Below are 17286 nucleotides of genomic sequence, written 5' to 3'. Positions count from 1 at the left end.
GTTGCTAAGTAACTTATGAAAGTATTTTTTGTTGTTTTTTTTTATATTCAAATGTATTACATATGTGCATCGTTTTATTTTATTTAGTTTTTCTACGTCTCTTCTATATAAAAATTATGTTTTTTTTGCTTCTGTATTTTTTACACCTACTTTGAAAACATTAAAATACATATTTACAAAAAATACAGTATGTACAGTTTAAAACAAAAAAAAAAAAGATAATTCTTTTAACATACAGGCCAGAATTAAATCACTATTAGGCCGGAATTACCACTTCTTCTTCTTCTTCAAGTGCCCTCTCCGCTACGGAGTTTGGCAATCATCATTGCTATTCGTATCTTTGAAGCTGTTGCTCTAAATAATTGGTTAGATGTGCATTGGAACCAGTCTCTTAAATTGCGCAGCCAAGATATACGTCGTCTCCCCACGCTTCGTTTGCCCTGAATCTTTCCTTGGATAATTAACTGGAGCAATCGGTACTTTTTCCCTCTCATCACAAAATATTCCAACTTGCTTCTCTTGATGGTGATCAACAGCCTCCGGTTTTTGTTCATTCTTCGAAGAACTTCACTATTTGTTACTTTGTCTGTCCAAGGTATTTTCAAAATTCTTCTGTATATCCACATTCGAAGGCCTCTAGTTTATCAATATTGCTCTTGTTTAAAGTCCAAGTCTCTACTCCGTACAGCAGTATCCAGAAGATGTAGCATCTAACCAATCTCATTTTCAGGTTTAAGTTAATGTCATGACTTCCTAGAATGTCCTTCATATTAACAAAAGCAGCTCGAGCCTTTCCAATTCTAGTTTTTATTTCTTCTGTGATGTCATTGTTGTTATTAACGCTTGTTCCCAAATATTTATATTTGTGCACGCGTTCGATTTCGTTATTGTGAATGTACAGGTTTGCATTCAATCTTTGTTTTTTTGAAATAATCATGAATTTCGTCTTCTTGACGTTCATTGTTAACCCTTTCTCTTCACTAGCTGTGACTACCTTGTTTAAAATGGCTTGCAGGTCTTCTACTGTCTCCGCCATTAAAACCGTATCATCTGCGTATCTAATATTATTAATTGGTTGGCCGTTAACTTTTATCCCAATCTCTTCTTCCTCCAATGCTTTCTTCATAATTTCTTCCGAATAGAGATTAAATAGCAATGGTAACAGCACACATCCTTGTCTAACTCCTTTTTTAATTTGAATTTTATTTGTTGTGCTATTTTCGATGCGTGCGACTGCTTTCTGATTATAATACAGAGTAGATATTATTCTTATTTATGTTATTCTAACACCTCTGTGTCAAGATGTTAAAGGCAAATAATGCTTCACGAGTTCCATATCCCTCCCGGAATCCAAACTGAGTTTCTCCTATATATTCTTCCAATTTTTTGTAAATTCTATTGTGAATTATTTTGAGGAATATTTTTAAGGTGTGGCTCATCAGACTGATCATGCGATGATCACTGCACTGCTTAGCATGTGCCTTCTTGGGTAGAGGGACAAACGTTGATCTTAGCCATTCGTCAGGAATTATACTGTTTTCATAAATCTTGTTAAATAAGTCTACTAACACTGGAATTACCACTAATTTTTCAATATAGGCCGGAATTAAAGTTTTTTGCATTTTAGTGAGAACACTTTTTTTGGCAAATAAAACAGACATTTTTCATTTTTTTTTATTAATTGTTTTGATAAAGAAAACATGAAGCTATCAAATATACTTTAAATCCATTTTCTCGATTATTTCGTTTTTTTTTTTGAGTTTATGTCTAAAGTCAAATATTCCTTAACTGGGCCGTTATTAGGTTCTTTTACCTTAGGCCGATCAGTTCTGACGAGCGGACGTTTGAGTAGCTGCATCAATTACAATGTAGTAGTATATCTATATACGCTCCGTCTATAAGCAGGACATCCCAAGGGACGGGACAGCGAAAATAGCTGACGGGACAAGTAGTGATAATAATAATATACAGTCCATCTAATTTACTTACCGTTGCACGTCATTATCATTGACAGTGATCGAAGTTGACATAGTTGCCAAAGTATAAAAAAATCCTGAATCCATTTTAAATCAAATAGATCACATAATTATTGCAAAAGTGGATTATACAAGAAAACAAATTAATATTTAATGTAAATAAATAGAAACAAAACGATAGTTAAAAAATAATTTTGTTAAAAACAATATGAGCTGCTTGTATGCGTCGTATAAAGATGTAAAATGGAATACTTAAACAAAAACAACACTTTTTTCATTACTTATTAACATTAGTCAACACCACAACTGTCAAATAAGTGTTACCAATTTATGCCAAAATTTCACCTTCGTTCGATTACAGTTACAGTGTGTTCCGAACAAATGTTCTTCATAAAAACGCTTTATAATGCATTTATACAAATTAAATGAAACTGTTATTGTGTATTTCTTTTGTGTAAGTAAATTAGATGAAGTATAGCTATTGAACACGCATATTAATTTTTATTGATACAAACTATAAGCAGAGAAAATTCTTAAATCGGTTTATTAGCCACATTCTTTTATTTTCAGTGACAGCTGATACGTCCATGGCTGATACAATTTGCCTTGTAATAAAAACCATGACTCAAATGTATTCGTCAAATAAAAATCATTAAATTCAATCGTTAAATAAAACTCGCTAAATATGATAACATTATAAAAAATTCGTCTTTGAGAAATATTTACTTTCTTATAAAAAAATATTTTTAAAATTGCATTTGTTTACGTTAAAAATTAACAAAGAAGTGTCACTGGCACGCCATTGCAAATACTTTAATGGTTGTTAATTGTGCACTCACCTCGTCGCATCCAGCACACCTTGGCTTCATTTTTTCAGCGTAATGTCTTTCGCAATATATATTATCCTCGTAAACACAGTAAGCAAGATCCACTAGGAGATCATCACAGCTAGTACACTGCAACCAAACAAAAAATGTACCAATAAATAATGTATTAAAACAGATTCTTTTTGTGGCAAATTTAATTTCATTAAATTTTTTATTGTATCCTATTTTCAAAAACGTACGAGGTAGGACTGTGAATATTATGAATTAGGGATTGAAGTACATACAGGATAATCAAGCTCTGTGAGAAAGTCCGGCATATAGTTATTAAATAGTTGTCAAAATTTTATATTTTTTAATTTTTTTCATAAAATCTATAAATAAATTATTTACGCAGTTTATTAAATAAGTATATATTACTCATAAATATTTATATTTTACAATTAAAATAATCTCAAATATTACTAAAAAAAATTAAAAATTGAAACAAAAACTGTTTAAACAACTCCTCGTGACGCCTTCTCGTAGCGCTAGTTCTGTGACGCTCGCCGGAGCATTTTAATAGAGAGAAAAAGTAATACAACTCCAGTATAGAAGCTTCACTTCAAAAAATTATTGTGCATCCCGTGTCCAACCTAACAGAGGACTATATATGAGCCTCTCGTTATGAGTATTTTATTTTTGTGCCTGTATGACTGTCAATATACGGCAGAATTAACCCTGCGTTGGTCACATGGTTAAATGAACCACCATTAGTCGCAGGTGAGCGTGAAGCTCACTTGTCATGTATATGACTTATTTTGACTTTTTATGAGTCAAAAAAACAAAAGGCATAAATATAATGATTTATTTATCAAAGCTAAAAAAAAGGCAATATTTTTAACAAAATACAAAAAGGAATAAAACATAAAATATAAAGTTTGGTACATCTACATAAATAAGCATAATTCTGAAACAGCAACTAGAATAATAAAAAAAATTACTCAGATTCGGGAACTCCGTCGCGTTCACACTCTGTGCAAATGGTGATTGTATGTTCTTTACAAATTGCTCTGAAACACTTTTTGACGCTGTATTTCGATTTTTTTTCTTGGGGCAATAGGAGCATTTTGGCCTTGCACCTGCTTGATTTTCCTCAGGAACATCTCGTTTCTGTGTCAAAGGAAGATTCAGATATTTTTTAATTTGCAAAGTTAGCAGAAATGGCAAGTTTTGGGCCGCTCTTTTTTGCATATGTGGGGTAGTGAGTTGTCTGGCTAAAATTTTCAGATACTCACGTCTTGGTTGGCAGGAATCTAATACATTTGTCCTAAATATAATGTTTCCATTTATTCCAGCGATGTTTAGCATAGTAAAAAAAAACAATCAATGGCCACCTACATGTGATTCTTGCCACTAAATAAAGACTCTTCAGTTGGTCCACTGAATCTACTCCCGATTTTGTTTGATTGTAAAAAGTGCTGGTTTGCAAGCTTCACCACTTTCCTCGTCAATTTCGTCATATTCATGGAGGGTTGACAAACTAATAAACATTCACGAGCAAAAGCAAATAAACTGCTACGAATTGGCCTTTCTTTAGTTGCAACAAATATTTCAGGAATTTCACGTTTGTTTTTTCTAATTGTCCAAACTAGAGTTATTTTTTTCTTTTTTAATTCTTCGGTCAAAGAAACTGACGTGAACCAGTTATCACAGGTTAAATTTCGTCCTGAATTCATAATGGGTTCACACAATCGTTTCACCACACTGGCTGGACTGTTGTCAATACAAAATGGACCATTAGGCTGCTTTCCTGCGTAAATCTCCATTTTCACAGTATAAAATACACGACTCTCAGCCAAGGCAAATATTTTTATCCCGTATTTGTTTGGTTTACTCGGGATATATTGCCTGAAGCTGCACCTTCCACGGAAACCCTCCAGCATTTCGTCAATAGTACAGTTCTCACCAGTCGTGTATCAGGCTTGGCATCTTTCTATAAATTTCTCAAATATATTTCTTATTGGAGCTAGCTTATCAATTAATTTGCGTTCAGCTCTTGTGTGAATATTATCAAAACGTAGTGCTCGAAGCAACAAATCGAAACGTTTCAGGGGCATTACCATTTTGAATAACTCTGGTGCTGTAGAATCGTTGCTCCATAGGTCATTTAGGTTGGTGTGTCGGGATTTCAAAACTCCTGCCATGTACAACAATCCAAACACTGCTTTTATTTCGTCACAGTCAGTATCTAAAACATCTCGTTCGCGTGTATAGTTGCCTCTAATTTTCTCTAGGTACAAATTTGTGTACGTCACAATTTCTTCAATTATATCATCTGTTATGAGCAGGTTCCAACTTTCATATGGAGTTTTAGCATCCTTTGCCGCATGTTTCACACCCGGTAGTTTGCTAATAATATTGTGCTGTCGAATACGGCTAGTTTTTCGCTCACGGTGAACTTTCCAAATGGTTTTTTTGTCTCTGCCGATATATTTGGGACCATCTTCAGATCAAAACGTTGAAATAGTATTTGTCGTATCATCGGCCAAAAACTCTGAGTCTGTATCATGATTAAAACTGACTTCTACTGAATCTATGTCGCTTTCTTCATCGTCCAAATTTTGTTCTTGCGTCTGTTCAAATAACAAATCCTCTTGCTCCAATTCTTCATATATTTTTAACAGTCTGGCCTCTTCTTTAGGATCCATTACACAATAATATTTTAAAGTTATGTGATTTAAAACTTAAAACACAAAGTCAATAAAAAAAAACCCAACACAAATTGCTCTGTAGCTTTCCAAAATCGTCACGTCGTTAGTCGCGGGTGAGCTAATCGCTCATTTCTCGACATCTGCGTTTAATCAATACTTGGAATAGACTGACGGTTGCTCGATCACAATTCTGCGTAAAGCATTCTATACACAATAGTAGTAGGAAGGATTACATGAGCGCAGTTGCCAATGTGAGTAAAATTGTGAAAATGTTAAGAAAAAAGTAAAATGGTGAGCGTTGCGCTCACCATGCGACCAATGCAAGGATAAATGAAGGGCAGTAGTTTGTTACTATATAGAAGGCAACTACACTTTATTACTCCTTAATTTGGATTTGTATCTTATATGCTCCGTCATTTTCAAATATTCAAATTGTCTATCTCTTAAATCATTTCCCTACTCACTATTGTCTGTTAATTTGTTTGCCTATACGTCTACTAAACTCAGAAAGCTAATAGTACTGCCATCTATAGTGATCATTCAAAGTTAGTCACAATTGTTTATAAGATTGTTGCCTAGTGAACGCCGATTAGAAAAAGGCTGGTAGTTTTATTCAGTATTAGTGTAAAAATAAGTATTTTGTTTTAATACAGGAGGTGAAGTTGTAGTATGATGATGTGTTATGATCATACATATATGAATATTTATATATAAATATCCAAAAGTGAGAATACCGAACCATTTTTTAAGCTGTATCCTATAATCTACATGGCCCAAGATACAGCATAAAGGAGGATTTTTGTTTTGTATCCTATAATCTACTTTACCAAAGATATAGCTTAATGGAACTTTTTTGTTATGTATCTTATAGTTTACTTTGCCATATATTCAGTATTGTGAAATATGTTTGTTTCGTACCTATCCCACACTTCATTTCCAATTACATTAGTAGAATTTGTTTTAATGAAACGTTTCAAAATGAATTCATTTAGTTATATAAGTATAGTGTTTCCTTGGTTTCAGCGAAATACCAATATGACATCATCAAGGTGCGAAAAAGTTTTTTCATTACTTTCACCATCTTCATCTGATATGGATGATTCGAGCGATGAAGAAGATAAAAGTTATACTAAACCATCTAGAACTCAAAGTTCTGAAACCGATGAAAGTTCTGAAGTCGAAAGTTTACCTTCTGAAGTTCAAGAGATTTTTGATACATTAGCAGATACAGATTCAGTATCCGAAACTGAACATTCAAAACTAGAGCTATCAACACATCAATCTGATTATAGTACGCCTAAATCTATTGGCAGTATACCTAAATCTGTTTTGAGTCCTCTAAAAACACGATCACAACATCAGATACGTGGACCATCTAAAGAGATTAACGACAATACTAACCAACCTAAACTACAAAGTAAACGCACTATTTAAATGGGAATAAGCCACAATTAAAGGTTAAAGTACGTTAACGTACTTTAACCTTTAATTGTGGCTTATTCCCATTTAAATAGTAATTACTTTAAAATGCCACAAGAAAATACCTTAAAAACAATATTAAGTAAACGCACGAAACGACGGAATTTGGTTGAATACCACTGGACGAAAGAAGAATTTCAATATCTTGTGAACATTCCCGAAAATAACTTTTTTGTGATGGAAGAATTAAAGTCACCATTAGAATATTTCAAAATGTTTTTTTTTTTCAGACGATCTATTAATCGATTGTCAACAATACAAACCTTTATTCCGTTCAGCAAACAGGCAAGTCGATAAGTGTTACTAAAGATGAGATTAGTGACTTCATAGCGATACAGATTTTGATGGGTATAGTAGCTATGTCATCATACTTGGACTACTGGAGTGTAAACTTCAGATACGATAAAATATCAGAAATAATGTCTCTCAAACAATATCAGAAAATTCGCCGGTATATTCACTTCGCTAATAACGATCATATAAACAACGATCAGTACTAACGAATTCGCCCAGTTTTGGACATAGTAAGAAGAAATTGTTTTATTAGAAATTGTTAACAGATGATGGTCCGTTATAAAGGGAAAAAAGCTGGTTCACGACGACAGTACACAAAATGAAAACCAAAAAAATGGGGTTTTAAAATATTTATTACATTTCAGGGTTTCTGTACGATTTCATAGTTTATGGGGGGATGATACTTTTAGGCAGCATACTTTTTCACAAAAAGAAGAATCCTTAGGATTGATAGGGGGTAAAGTTGTTCTTGCTCTAACACAATCAATGAAATCACGGGCGCTCTGTGTTATCTATGTCGATAATTTCTTTTCAAGTTTTGATTTGTTTTACATTCTTCGCCATGATTATTGAATTTTAGCCCTGGGCACAATGAGAAAGGATCGATTAAAAAATTTTGTATTAGAAGATGATAACTCTCTGAAGAAAATAGGAAGAGGGTCGTTTTATTCAAGAAGTGACATTAATAAAATAAATAATGTTGTGAAATGGTTTGACAACAAACCTGTTGTCCTAGCTAGTACGTATATAATATATCTTCTACATCTGTCCAAACAATTAAAAGGTATAATAAAAATCAGCGAGCAAAAATTGAAATCTCTTGCCCCTCTCTCATAAAACATTACAATTCTCACATGGGTGGAGTAGATCTGATGGACATGCTGGTAAGCCTTTACAGAATTCCCCAAAAAACTCGTCGCTGGTACCTCTCCATATTTGCACAAATGCTAGATATTTGTATAAATAACGCATGGATTCTGTATAGAAGGGATAGAATATTTTACAACACAAGTCCAAAGATTATACTCTCAAATATTTTAGACAGTGCATAGCAGAGGCTCTAACAGCAAAGAAATAAAAAAAATTAAAAAGTGCGTTCTGCCGAGACCATCAGAGAAAATACGATTTGATAAAGTTGATCATTTTCCTATTTATGATACCAAAGCAGGTGTAGGCATTGCAAATCAGGAGAGACACACTGGTCATGTTCAAAATGTTCTCTTAGATTGTGTTTAGTAAAGGATAGAAATTGTTTTAATTCTTTTCATAATAGCACATAATTAAGTTTTACAACAGTTTTGGTTGTTTTTGACTAGAATGAAAAATTAATATCTTACTTTATTACTTTTTGCTTCCATTTTTTTATTAAAAACCTAGTTTTAGTACTTTTAGTTTCTGCTTTTATTGTGAGGTTTCACCTATAATCTTAGACTATGTTTCTTATAAGATACATAATAAACTTTTCCATTAAACTTGGATGTTTGACTATATATCTTGTGGAAAACACTCCATATCTCCCTTATTTATAAAAAGACTAATATAAAAATGGTCAAAATGCCTTCTGATATACCATATCACACTACCTAAACAACAATTTCACAAAAATTACTGTTATATTAAAGCTTGCCAAATTAAGGGTAAGACAGCTGTACACATATTTCGATTAGACAAAATAATAAACCTGTAAGTGCGCCACTAACTGAAAATAATTGGGAACTGCTGCTACACTGATGATGCTGTGGTCTCTAATACTTAGTACCTTATCAAAATTTCAATATTGTATGGATCAATCCATAATGAATATAGATAAAACTAAACCTTAATATGAACACTCTATAGACTAAGCTGATAAACTCAACTAAGCCTTTACAATTTCTAAAACATTTATACACTACAGAGTAACACAAAGGATGAGTTCAAAGCAATAATGGAACAATATCGTAAATTTTCATCAGCAGTAGGAAAATCCTATCAAAATGTAGTCTCCACTTGGAAGTCATGGCTTAAATTACAGCGTCCCTATTCATTAGATTCGTCCCATATATTCTACGACTAAAGTGCGACGCCGTATGATATCGTAATAATTGGAGAAGACGTAGTAATATTAAAGTCAACTATTTATAGATTTACGAAAAGCCAGGTCTTGTTTAAAGATGAAAATAGCTGGAATGGGATCTTTAGGATACCTGAAACGCATGTTGGAAGACATAATACTACAAGAGTAGACCAGCAAATAACAAAAGGAAATAATAAAGAACTAGGTGGTGAGATTTCCAGATCTAAGAGATGGCGACGCCAAACCAAGGATTAAGTTTATTGGAAGATTGGTTCTGGGCTATCAAAGCTCTACAAGGACCGTAGTACCACAAGATATTTATCATATTTTGTTTCAAACTTTCATTTTCTCACAGAATTTTCGGCTCCTGTAAATCGATTCAAAGCTAAATTCTTTATTAGATGTCAACATTACAGTAATACAAACATTACCACACAAACATTACAATAGATAGACTAGTCAATACCCTTGAATTTGTCTTTATAGTTGAACTCGATCTCTCCTACGATGTAGGCGACTTAAAATACACATCGTAAACAATCAAATAATAGATGTAATATTATGAATTGAAATTACATCCTATCACCCCCTAAAAGTGGCAGCCCTAGTGGCTATGTTACTGGCTTAACAAGCTCTAGGGTGAAGAAGGAAACATTGTGTTAGTAAAAGATAAGAAATCTAAATTAAAAGACTGTAACCTTTCTTATATGTGTGGATTTATTAATAGGAAAATTGTTCCCAAAATAAAAGTTTCGATTTTATTCAATGTTTATTTAAACCACAATTCGATCATTCTTATGCTTCTCTTGGTGAATTTACCAGGTCAGTACATTTAAAAATAATGGTGATACCACAAAAGACACTTTTCAGGTTGTGAAAAACACAGAAAAAGCAACTGGTGACTTCTAAAATGTTTCGCGTGTGAATGCTAAGATAGTCAATGGCATTGTCCTATCTGAAATAACCTTTCTTCAGGCAATGTTTACTCTTTATGTACTTAAGTAGTAGATGCCAGTTGTCACGGTATCGAACTCGTATTAAGATGGTTGACTAAGAATACCTTTAGGATTAAGATTCTATGCACTGGAAAAACAGAGGAATGAAAAAATAAATGTTACTTCAAAAAGGCATGAAATATATCCTATCCAGTCTTTTTGAACTTTGTATAAAAAACGTAAATTGTGTTGTTAATATACCTATACTATTGTAATATAAATGCAAATAATAAATAACCAAATTCCACCAACAACAATTCATGTCTTCTTTTTCTTAAAATTTCTTTACTAATTTGTGTTTTAAAATGAATTTTAAAAAAGCTGCTTGATGAAAGCTTAGAAAATTAAAAAAAATGCTGCCGTGGAATATCTGCCCAATGACAAAGCTTTTGTTAATGCTGAGTTTTGAATTAAGAACTTAATCATGTGTGTGAAAAATGATAGAACAGATTGTAAGATTTACCAATCATTGCTTGTTAATATAATTATGCGCATAAGATATACGCACTAATTAATTAAATAAAAACTTTCAGTCGTTGAAGAAAAGTTCCTAAAAGGCATTTAACCCATCTAGACCTAAGTGTACCTAATATTAAACCCAATAAAACGATTTGATAAAGCAAGTCCCAAACTTTATTATTCTATGATAAAAATCATAAATATAGCTAACCTAAGTCAGATCTTTCAAGTTCTTGCCCCCTTATTTTTTTCGCCGAAAAACAGCGCCTTCTAGCCGGCTTCAATTCTGTCTTAATCAGATCATAGTGAGTTAGAGATCTAGGTTATTTAATACAACTTTGTGGATAGACTAGTCAGTGCCCTGGGATTACATTATTAATTAAATAGCTCTGCACTATAATAACATACTTATAGTTTACTTCTATCTCACTAATGCCTACGATATAGGCAACCTAAAATACTTGTATGTCCGTGAATACCCACATTTCAACCAAAATTTAATTTTAATTTCATAAAAAGTGCACATTTGTCTAATCCAATCTTAACAAGGGATTGAAGACTATATTCAAATCTTTATGTGCTTATCTACATTTTCAGAGCCATTTTCACAATTTGACTGATCAAACTAGTATTATGAACTTCCTTCTTTTTCTCGAAGCTAGTTAAACCTTTCAGAGGTGTCGGGGGATTTTGTACGTTGAAAATAAAACTTAATTATTCGGAATATATAAACAAGTTAGTAAATATATAAGTTATTAAAAAGACCGTAAATAAAACAGCATTATAGAATTTAAAAATAGTAAATAAAACAGCATTATACTACTTATACAAGTTCTATATTTTATATATTCCCCATTTAAAACGTATATAAAAATAATAATTCAGAAACAAATATAAATATAGGCCATAAAAATTGATTTTTCAGCTAAGTAGTCTATGTTTTTGTTGGCACCAACTCTAATATGAAAATCGATAACGTATGACCATTGACCGAAAAAAAAACTATTAATGCTCAAACTCATAAACTCATTACAGCGACCAATTCAAACAAACAATTAAACAGAAATGAAAAATACGTTTAAGTCGACATGTGGGGATTAGTTAGTGCTAAATCTATAAGAAATAACTTGGTGAAATATGCATTTTATTGGTTGTATTGCCGAGATATCGCTATTATATCGCAGCAAGCGATATATGTATAGATTACAAAGTAGTTGTAATTGCGGTAATAAATATATTAGACCGCTCAGATTTGTACGTTTTGATAGTACTGCTTTAAGATATAGTGCAGTGGCTGGTTGTTCTGGTAATTAAATATGTAATTAAAAATATTTATTGAAGCGAAACTTCTATACTGGCTTACAGTAATTTTTTTTTTTTATAGTAAAATGCTAGAGGCGAGCGTCACGAAACCATCGCCACGTGAAGGCGTCACAGGTAGCTCCAAGAAACAGCTGTTTTTCACATCGATTTACGATTCTCGATCTCTCATTTACTCATCATATATTTATTCTAAGCTTTAAATTAACAATTGCATTAAAAGTAACAAAATACACATATTAAATGAAAAGTAAAAAATTAAAAGAATATCTCAGGGGAATAGGATCAAATCTGGCTATGTCCATCGTGCATGATTTGACAGGAAGTAAATAAACACTCTCATTTTTGATGGCAGTAGCTAAAATTTGAAAATTACTGTTAGCTATTACAGCATACTAGAAGAGCAAAAAATGCGCCAAATTGATAAAAACTATTGGACGTAACCTGTTTTGATCCCAAGCGGTAGACATGGCAATGTTTGATCCCAACTTCATAGGACTTGACCAAGTTTAATCCCAACCTAATCTCAATGGCCGGACTCAGTACAATGTGTCAAAATACATATTTTAAACATTATTGTTACTAGCTGTGCTTGTTTCTTGTATCATGTATCACTAGTACCATATGTCTCTCTTCAGCTTTTCAATTATTTAGGTACAAAAATTAAGCTGTTTTTACTTATTTATGTATATTTCTACAAGCTAACAGTATAAACAAACACAACTATAAGAAAAAGGTAAAACTAAAAAAAATATTCTCTAACATATTTGTTTCGATAAAAATTATCACTTCTACATTATTATACACAGACCATACATACTGTATGGTTTGTGACCATGTATGGTTTGTGTGAAAGTATGGTTTGTGTGGTTTGTGTGAAAATATGCCCAACTTATAGTGAAAGGAAAAATCGAGGGAAAGAGAGGCCTAGGAAGGAAAAGACTATCGTGGCTCAGAAACATCCGACAATGGACAGGGCTAAATTTTGAACAGCTAATAAGAACAGCTGAAGATAGAGAAGATTTTAAAATTGTAGTAGCCAACCTCCATTGAGGAGAGGGCACTTTAAGAAGAAGAAGAATGGTTTGTGTTATTATACCAACAAAAGCGGTGTCTCTTCTCTTAGTTTGCATTCCAATTCTTCAATGTCATTTTCATTATCAGGCAGAATTTCAGCAATGTGTATCACATCTGAATAGAAACTTAATTGTTCCAGGTCTTGCCAGTCGTCTCCAAGCAGATTTTTAACGTCCCTTCGTTTTAATGCCTTTACATGTATGTTTTGTCTTATTTTCTGAGGAGCAATCATACTCATAATTTTAGATTTCCGACAAATATTTTCATATTTTCCCGTTTGATTCTTTCCAACAACTTTCTGAACCAACACATTTCCTATCTTCTTCGATCGTTTTAAATAGAATCTTTTACATTGCGCAAACTGTACTTTCCACTGACCGGGGGGTTTCAGTATTGTTTCGGCTTCCTTTTTGAAATCATACACGATAAAATCTTCGCCTACTTTTACAACAGTTGCCTGCTGTAAAATTATATCGATGATTTGGACTCAGTATTGTGTCTATTTTACGAAATTCCTTTTTGCTGTTTCTAAACACTCTATCGGCTGGAAGATAGGACTATCCACTATCCAGTTACTGGAAACACCAGTTCTACTGTTTTAATAGAAGGATGTTCCAACAACCATTTGCAACACATTGTGATTATGGTGGAATTTTTATTCTGGCCTCCGCAGTCGTGTGAGATGACTAATGGTAGTGATATTGGTGAGATATGTCTTGTTTAGTTTGTTATACACTGCAGATGCTATAGTACATATTAGAATTTTTTGAGAAAGTGCTGTGTCCAAACGTTTGCGAAAACGTTGTTTTTATTAAGTGGCGTCTTTGAAGTTACTTCCACAATGTAAAATTAAAAAGATATAATTACCTGCTATAATAACACGATTGGTCTGGTGCTTTAGGAAGGTTCACGTTTTTTTGGCAATCATAAGAAATTATTTTTCCACCCTTTTGTTCTGTCTTGAGCAGCTTTTGAACAGAAAGCTTTTGCCCTTAAGCTATGAACTCTTTTTCTACTCTGAACTGATCCTTTTTCCTTTCATTTGTCTCTGTTTTTATTTTTTCTAGTAGTTGCAGGCATTTAGAGGACATATCTGTATTAGGACCGCAAAATCCTAAATTGTATTCGGTGTAGAAAATATGTCTGAAGTAAGATTCTTTTGCCGGTGCTGAACATTCATTTTTGTATAGTTTGTACAGTTTTCGGATCACTTGGCAAATATTTACGGATTAAACTTTGGCTTCGACAATAATGTGGTTCTGAACACTTGAAGTTTGCGAATAAAGTAGATGTTTGTACACATTGAAACATACTTGCTGTGTTTTAACATTTAAATGTATTCTAATCTTCTTTACGGGTACTTTTTTTTTCAGAAATTACATTCATACCACTGGCACTATCACCTTCTACAAAATCAGTGTTATTATCGTACCTATGCAATATTTTCAACCACATTATCCCACTGACGGCACATCACTATTTAAAATAATTAAATTACAGCAAACAACACTACTAACGAACTGCTTCCCAACTAAAAAGCTTCGCACATGCATCCGGTCGGTTGTAAAAGAGAAAGGATCAAACATCGCCGCATTTAAACCGTTCTACAAAATATGCTATCGCGACTATAAGGAGCAAATTGTATATATAACGTACATTCTTATAGCTAAACTAAAAAATATTATTTTTACATTAAAAATACCTTAAAACACGAGGGATGCCACACCGATTTTCCTAATCTAGGGGCAGCGACACTGATTTGTTGACTATGGATAGGTTTTTGACAATGAGCACAAATACTATTGGGCGGAGTGGGTTTTGCTAAGCCTACGTCGAGGGCTACTTGGTTTCGTCCAGAAATAAAATCCTAAAAATAAAATAAAAAAAATTAATTACGAAATAACAATTAAATATATTTTATAAACTTTTGCCTTGTTCTGATTTATATTCCTATTCAGATTAAGATCAAAACCTACGGCTACATACCAACACAAATAATAACGTTTTCGATCTTACTGTGAACAAATTCTTCTTGTCTAAACAAGTTTTGTGTTATTGCGCAAATGAGATCTTCTCTCTCTATTTTTTTCATGGACTTACTTAATTAGTTATGCTTAGTTTACTATATTAATTTTTTAATCTTTGGAAAATAGTAAATAAAAGGAATCCAGCCATAACCTTTTCAGCTGATTCAATAAATTGTCTATGCTTTCTTGGTTAAGGAACCAACAGGTTATAGTCACTGCTGCGAGCATAGGGTTATGTGATGTAATCATAACTGATGCTTTGTAGCTATTTAAGAAGCCAAGAACAGCCACCGCATGTAGTGTTTATATTTCTTCCTCATTTGGTTTTTATTTTGTATAATCAATGTCTTTGCAAGAAGTTTGCCTTTCTTGAGTTTGTCTTAATGAATACTGCAAATATTTCCTAAATAATTTATATTAATTTAACCTTTCAGAGTTAACGTGTGGACTATGAGTCCGCTTGTCGAATTATTTGTCGATTTCTGACGATTAATTATGATTTCGGTCGTGGCGTGCTCGCTAGCTTCAAGCTTCAAGCCAGAGGATACTCCATTCAGTACAGTTGTGAGAGTTGTCTAGTGCATTTAGTTCTGCTGCTATATTGAAGCGCGGAACGTCAGTCCGCACGTTATACAAGTTGTCACAAATCTTCAGGTAAGTTTCAATTTTAAAATATTTTATTTCTGGGGTAAATAAAAAATATTTATGTAATATCTGATCTGGGAGTGATCTACTGATTATATTTTCTGTATATTTGATCGATAACTTATTTTTTACGGATTTTTTACATATGAGTTTTGAAAAGCAACAAGCATATCTTGAAAAGCTTCATGCGGAATTTATTTCTGATTCTGAGCCAGAAGTTAAACCTGACGATGACGATGTTAGTTTGAAAGGAGATTTCGAAGAGATATAGGAGCAAGACACCGACATGGAAGAAATAATTGAGGAGCCAATCTCATAAGTCTTGAATGTTCCACAAAGAGTGCATTTCTCGTAGTGACAATTTAATGAAGGTAAAAATTTTTGGAGTAACTAGGGAAGTACGACATAAGCGCATGAAAGATTTGTAGTTGCTTTTTTACTGAAGAGATTTTGCGAACCATTGTAGACGACACGAATATCTTTATTGAACTGTGTTCATACAATCTCAGTAATAAATCTGTAAAAAAGACAGATATTTTAGAACTTAGGGCACCATTGGGTCTTTTATACATAGCTGGGGTAACCAAAAATAACCACAGAAATGCAGAAGATCTCTTTAGGACAAACGGCTCCTCGCCAGAGATTTTTAGATTGACAATGTGCCTTGCACGGTTCAAGTTTTTGCTCAGACACATCTGTTTTTATGATAAATGAACACGAGAGGCAAAAATATGACAAATTGGCAGCAGTGAGAGAATTCTTCGAATTGTGTAATTCAAATTTACCTAAACAAGTGTGGCTTTAGGGTATACATGCCCAATAAACTTATTAAATACGGCATAAAAATCTACGCATTAGTAGACGCTAAGTTTCCTTATACCGCAAATCTAGATGTGCACGTTGGACAACAGCCACCTGGCCCATATAAAGTTAATACGAGCAGTATTTCTCTCGTTTCTCGCCTCTGCAGTCATATATCTGGTTCTCACAGAAATGTAACAATGGACGATTGTTTACGAGCTTCAGCTTTGCCAATCTTCTTTTGAACGAACACATGATCTGACTATGATAGGCACTATTAAACAAAAGAGAGCTTTTACTTTAATTTACTGATCCTAAGAGACCAGAAAAAAAACAAGTATGTTTGCTTTTAGAGAAAAATGTATGATTGTGTCGTATATACCCATAAAAAACAAAAACGTTATATAACTCTCAACGATACCACGACGATTTGCTAGACGAATTAACGGGCAAACCCGAAATCATCATTACTATAATAAATCCAAAGGAGGAGTAGATCTAGTTGCAATTGTCTAGTACAATTATCCCTGAAAGGTTAAATTTGATATTTCCCGATAAATAAAGGTTTAAAAGAGACGCCTAATTTCATTTATAGTAGTGCCATCTGTAAGCGAGAAGCAGAATTTTTAACGTTGCGAAA

General features: G+C 33.0%; 1 protein-coding gene across 1 annotated transcript in view; it reads right to left on the bottom strand.

Annotated features, from left to right (window-relative positions):
- Window positions 1–15034, bottom strand: part of LOC140447400 (four and a half LIM domains protein 2-like) — a 184251-nt gene extending 169217 nt beyond the window's left edge. Inside the window, exons 1-2 of the mRNA XM_072540030.1 lie at window positions 14876–15034; window positions 2816–2932 (exon numbers count right to left, since the gene is read on the bottom strand). Coding sequence (XP_072396131.1) covers window positions 2816–2845 — 30 coding nt within the window. The 5' untranslated portion in view covers window positions 2846–2932; window positions 14876–15034. The remainder of the gene's footprint in view (window positions 1–2815; window positions 2933–14875) is intronic.
- Window positions 15035–17286: the final 2252 nt, after the last annotated feature.

Source organism: Diabrotica undecimpunctata, chromosome 8 (assembly GCF_040954645.1).
Source record: "Diabrotica undecimpunctata isolate CICGRU chromosome 8, icDiaUnde3, whole genome shotgun sequence".
In the NCBI taxonomy this organism is placed as follows: Eukaryota; Metazoa; Arthropoda; class Insecta; order Coleoptera; family Chrysomelidae; genus Diabrotica; species Diabrotica undecimpunctata.
The sequence above is the reverse complement of the archived record's forward strand: the minus strand, read 5'-3'. Positions and strand labels throughout refer to the sequence as shown.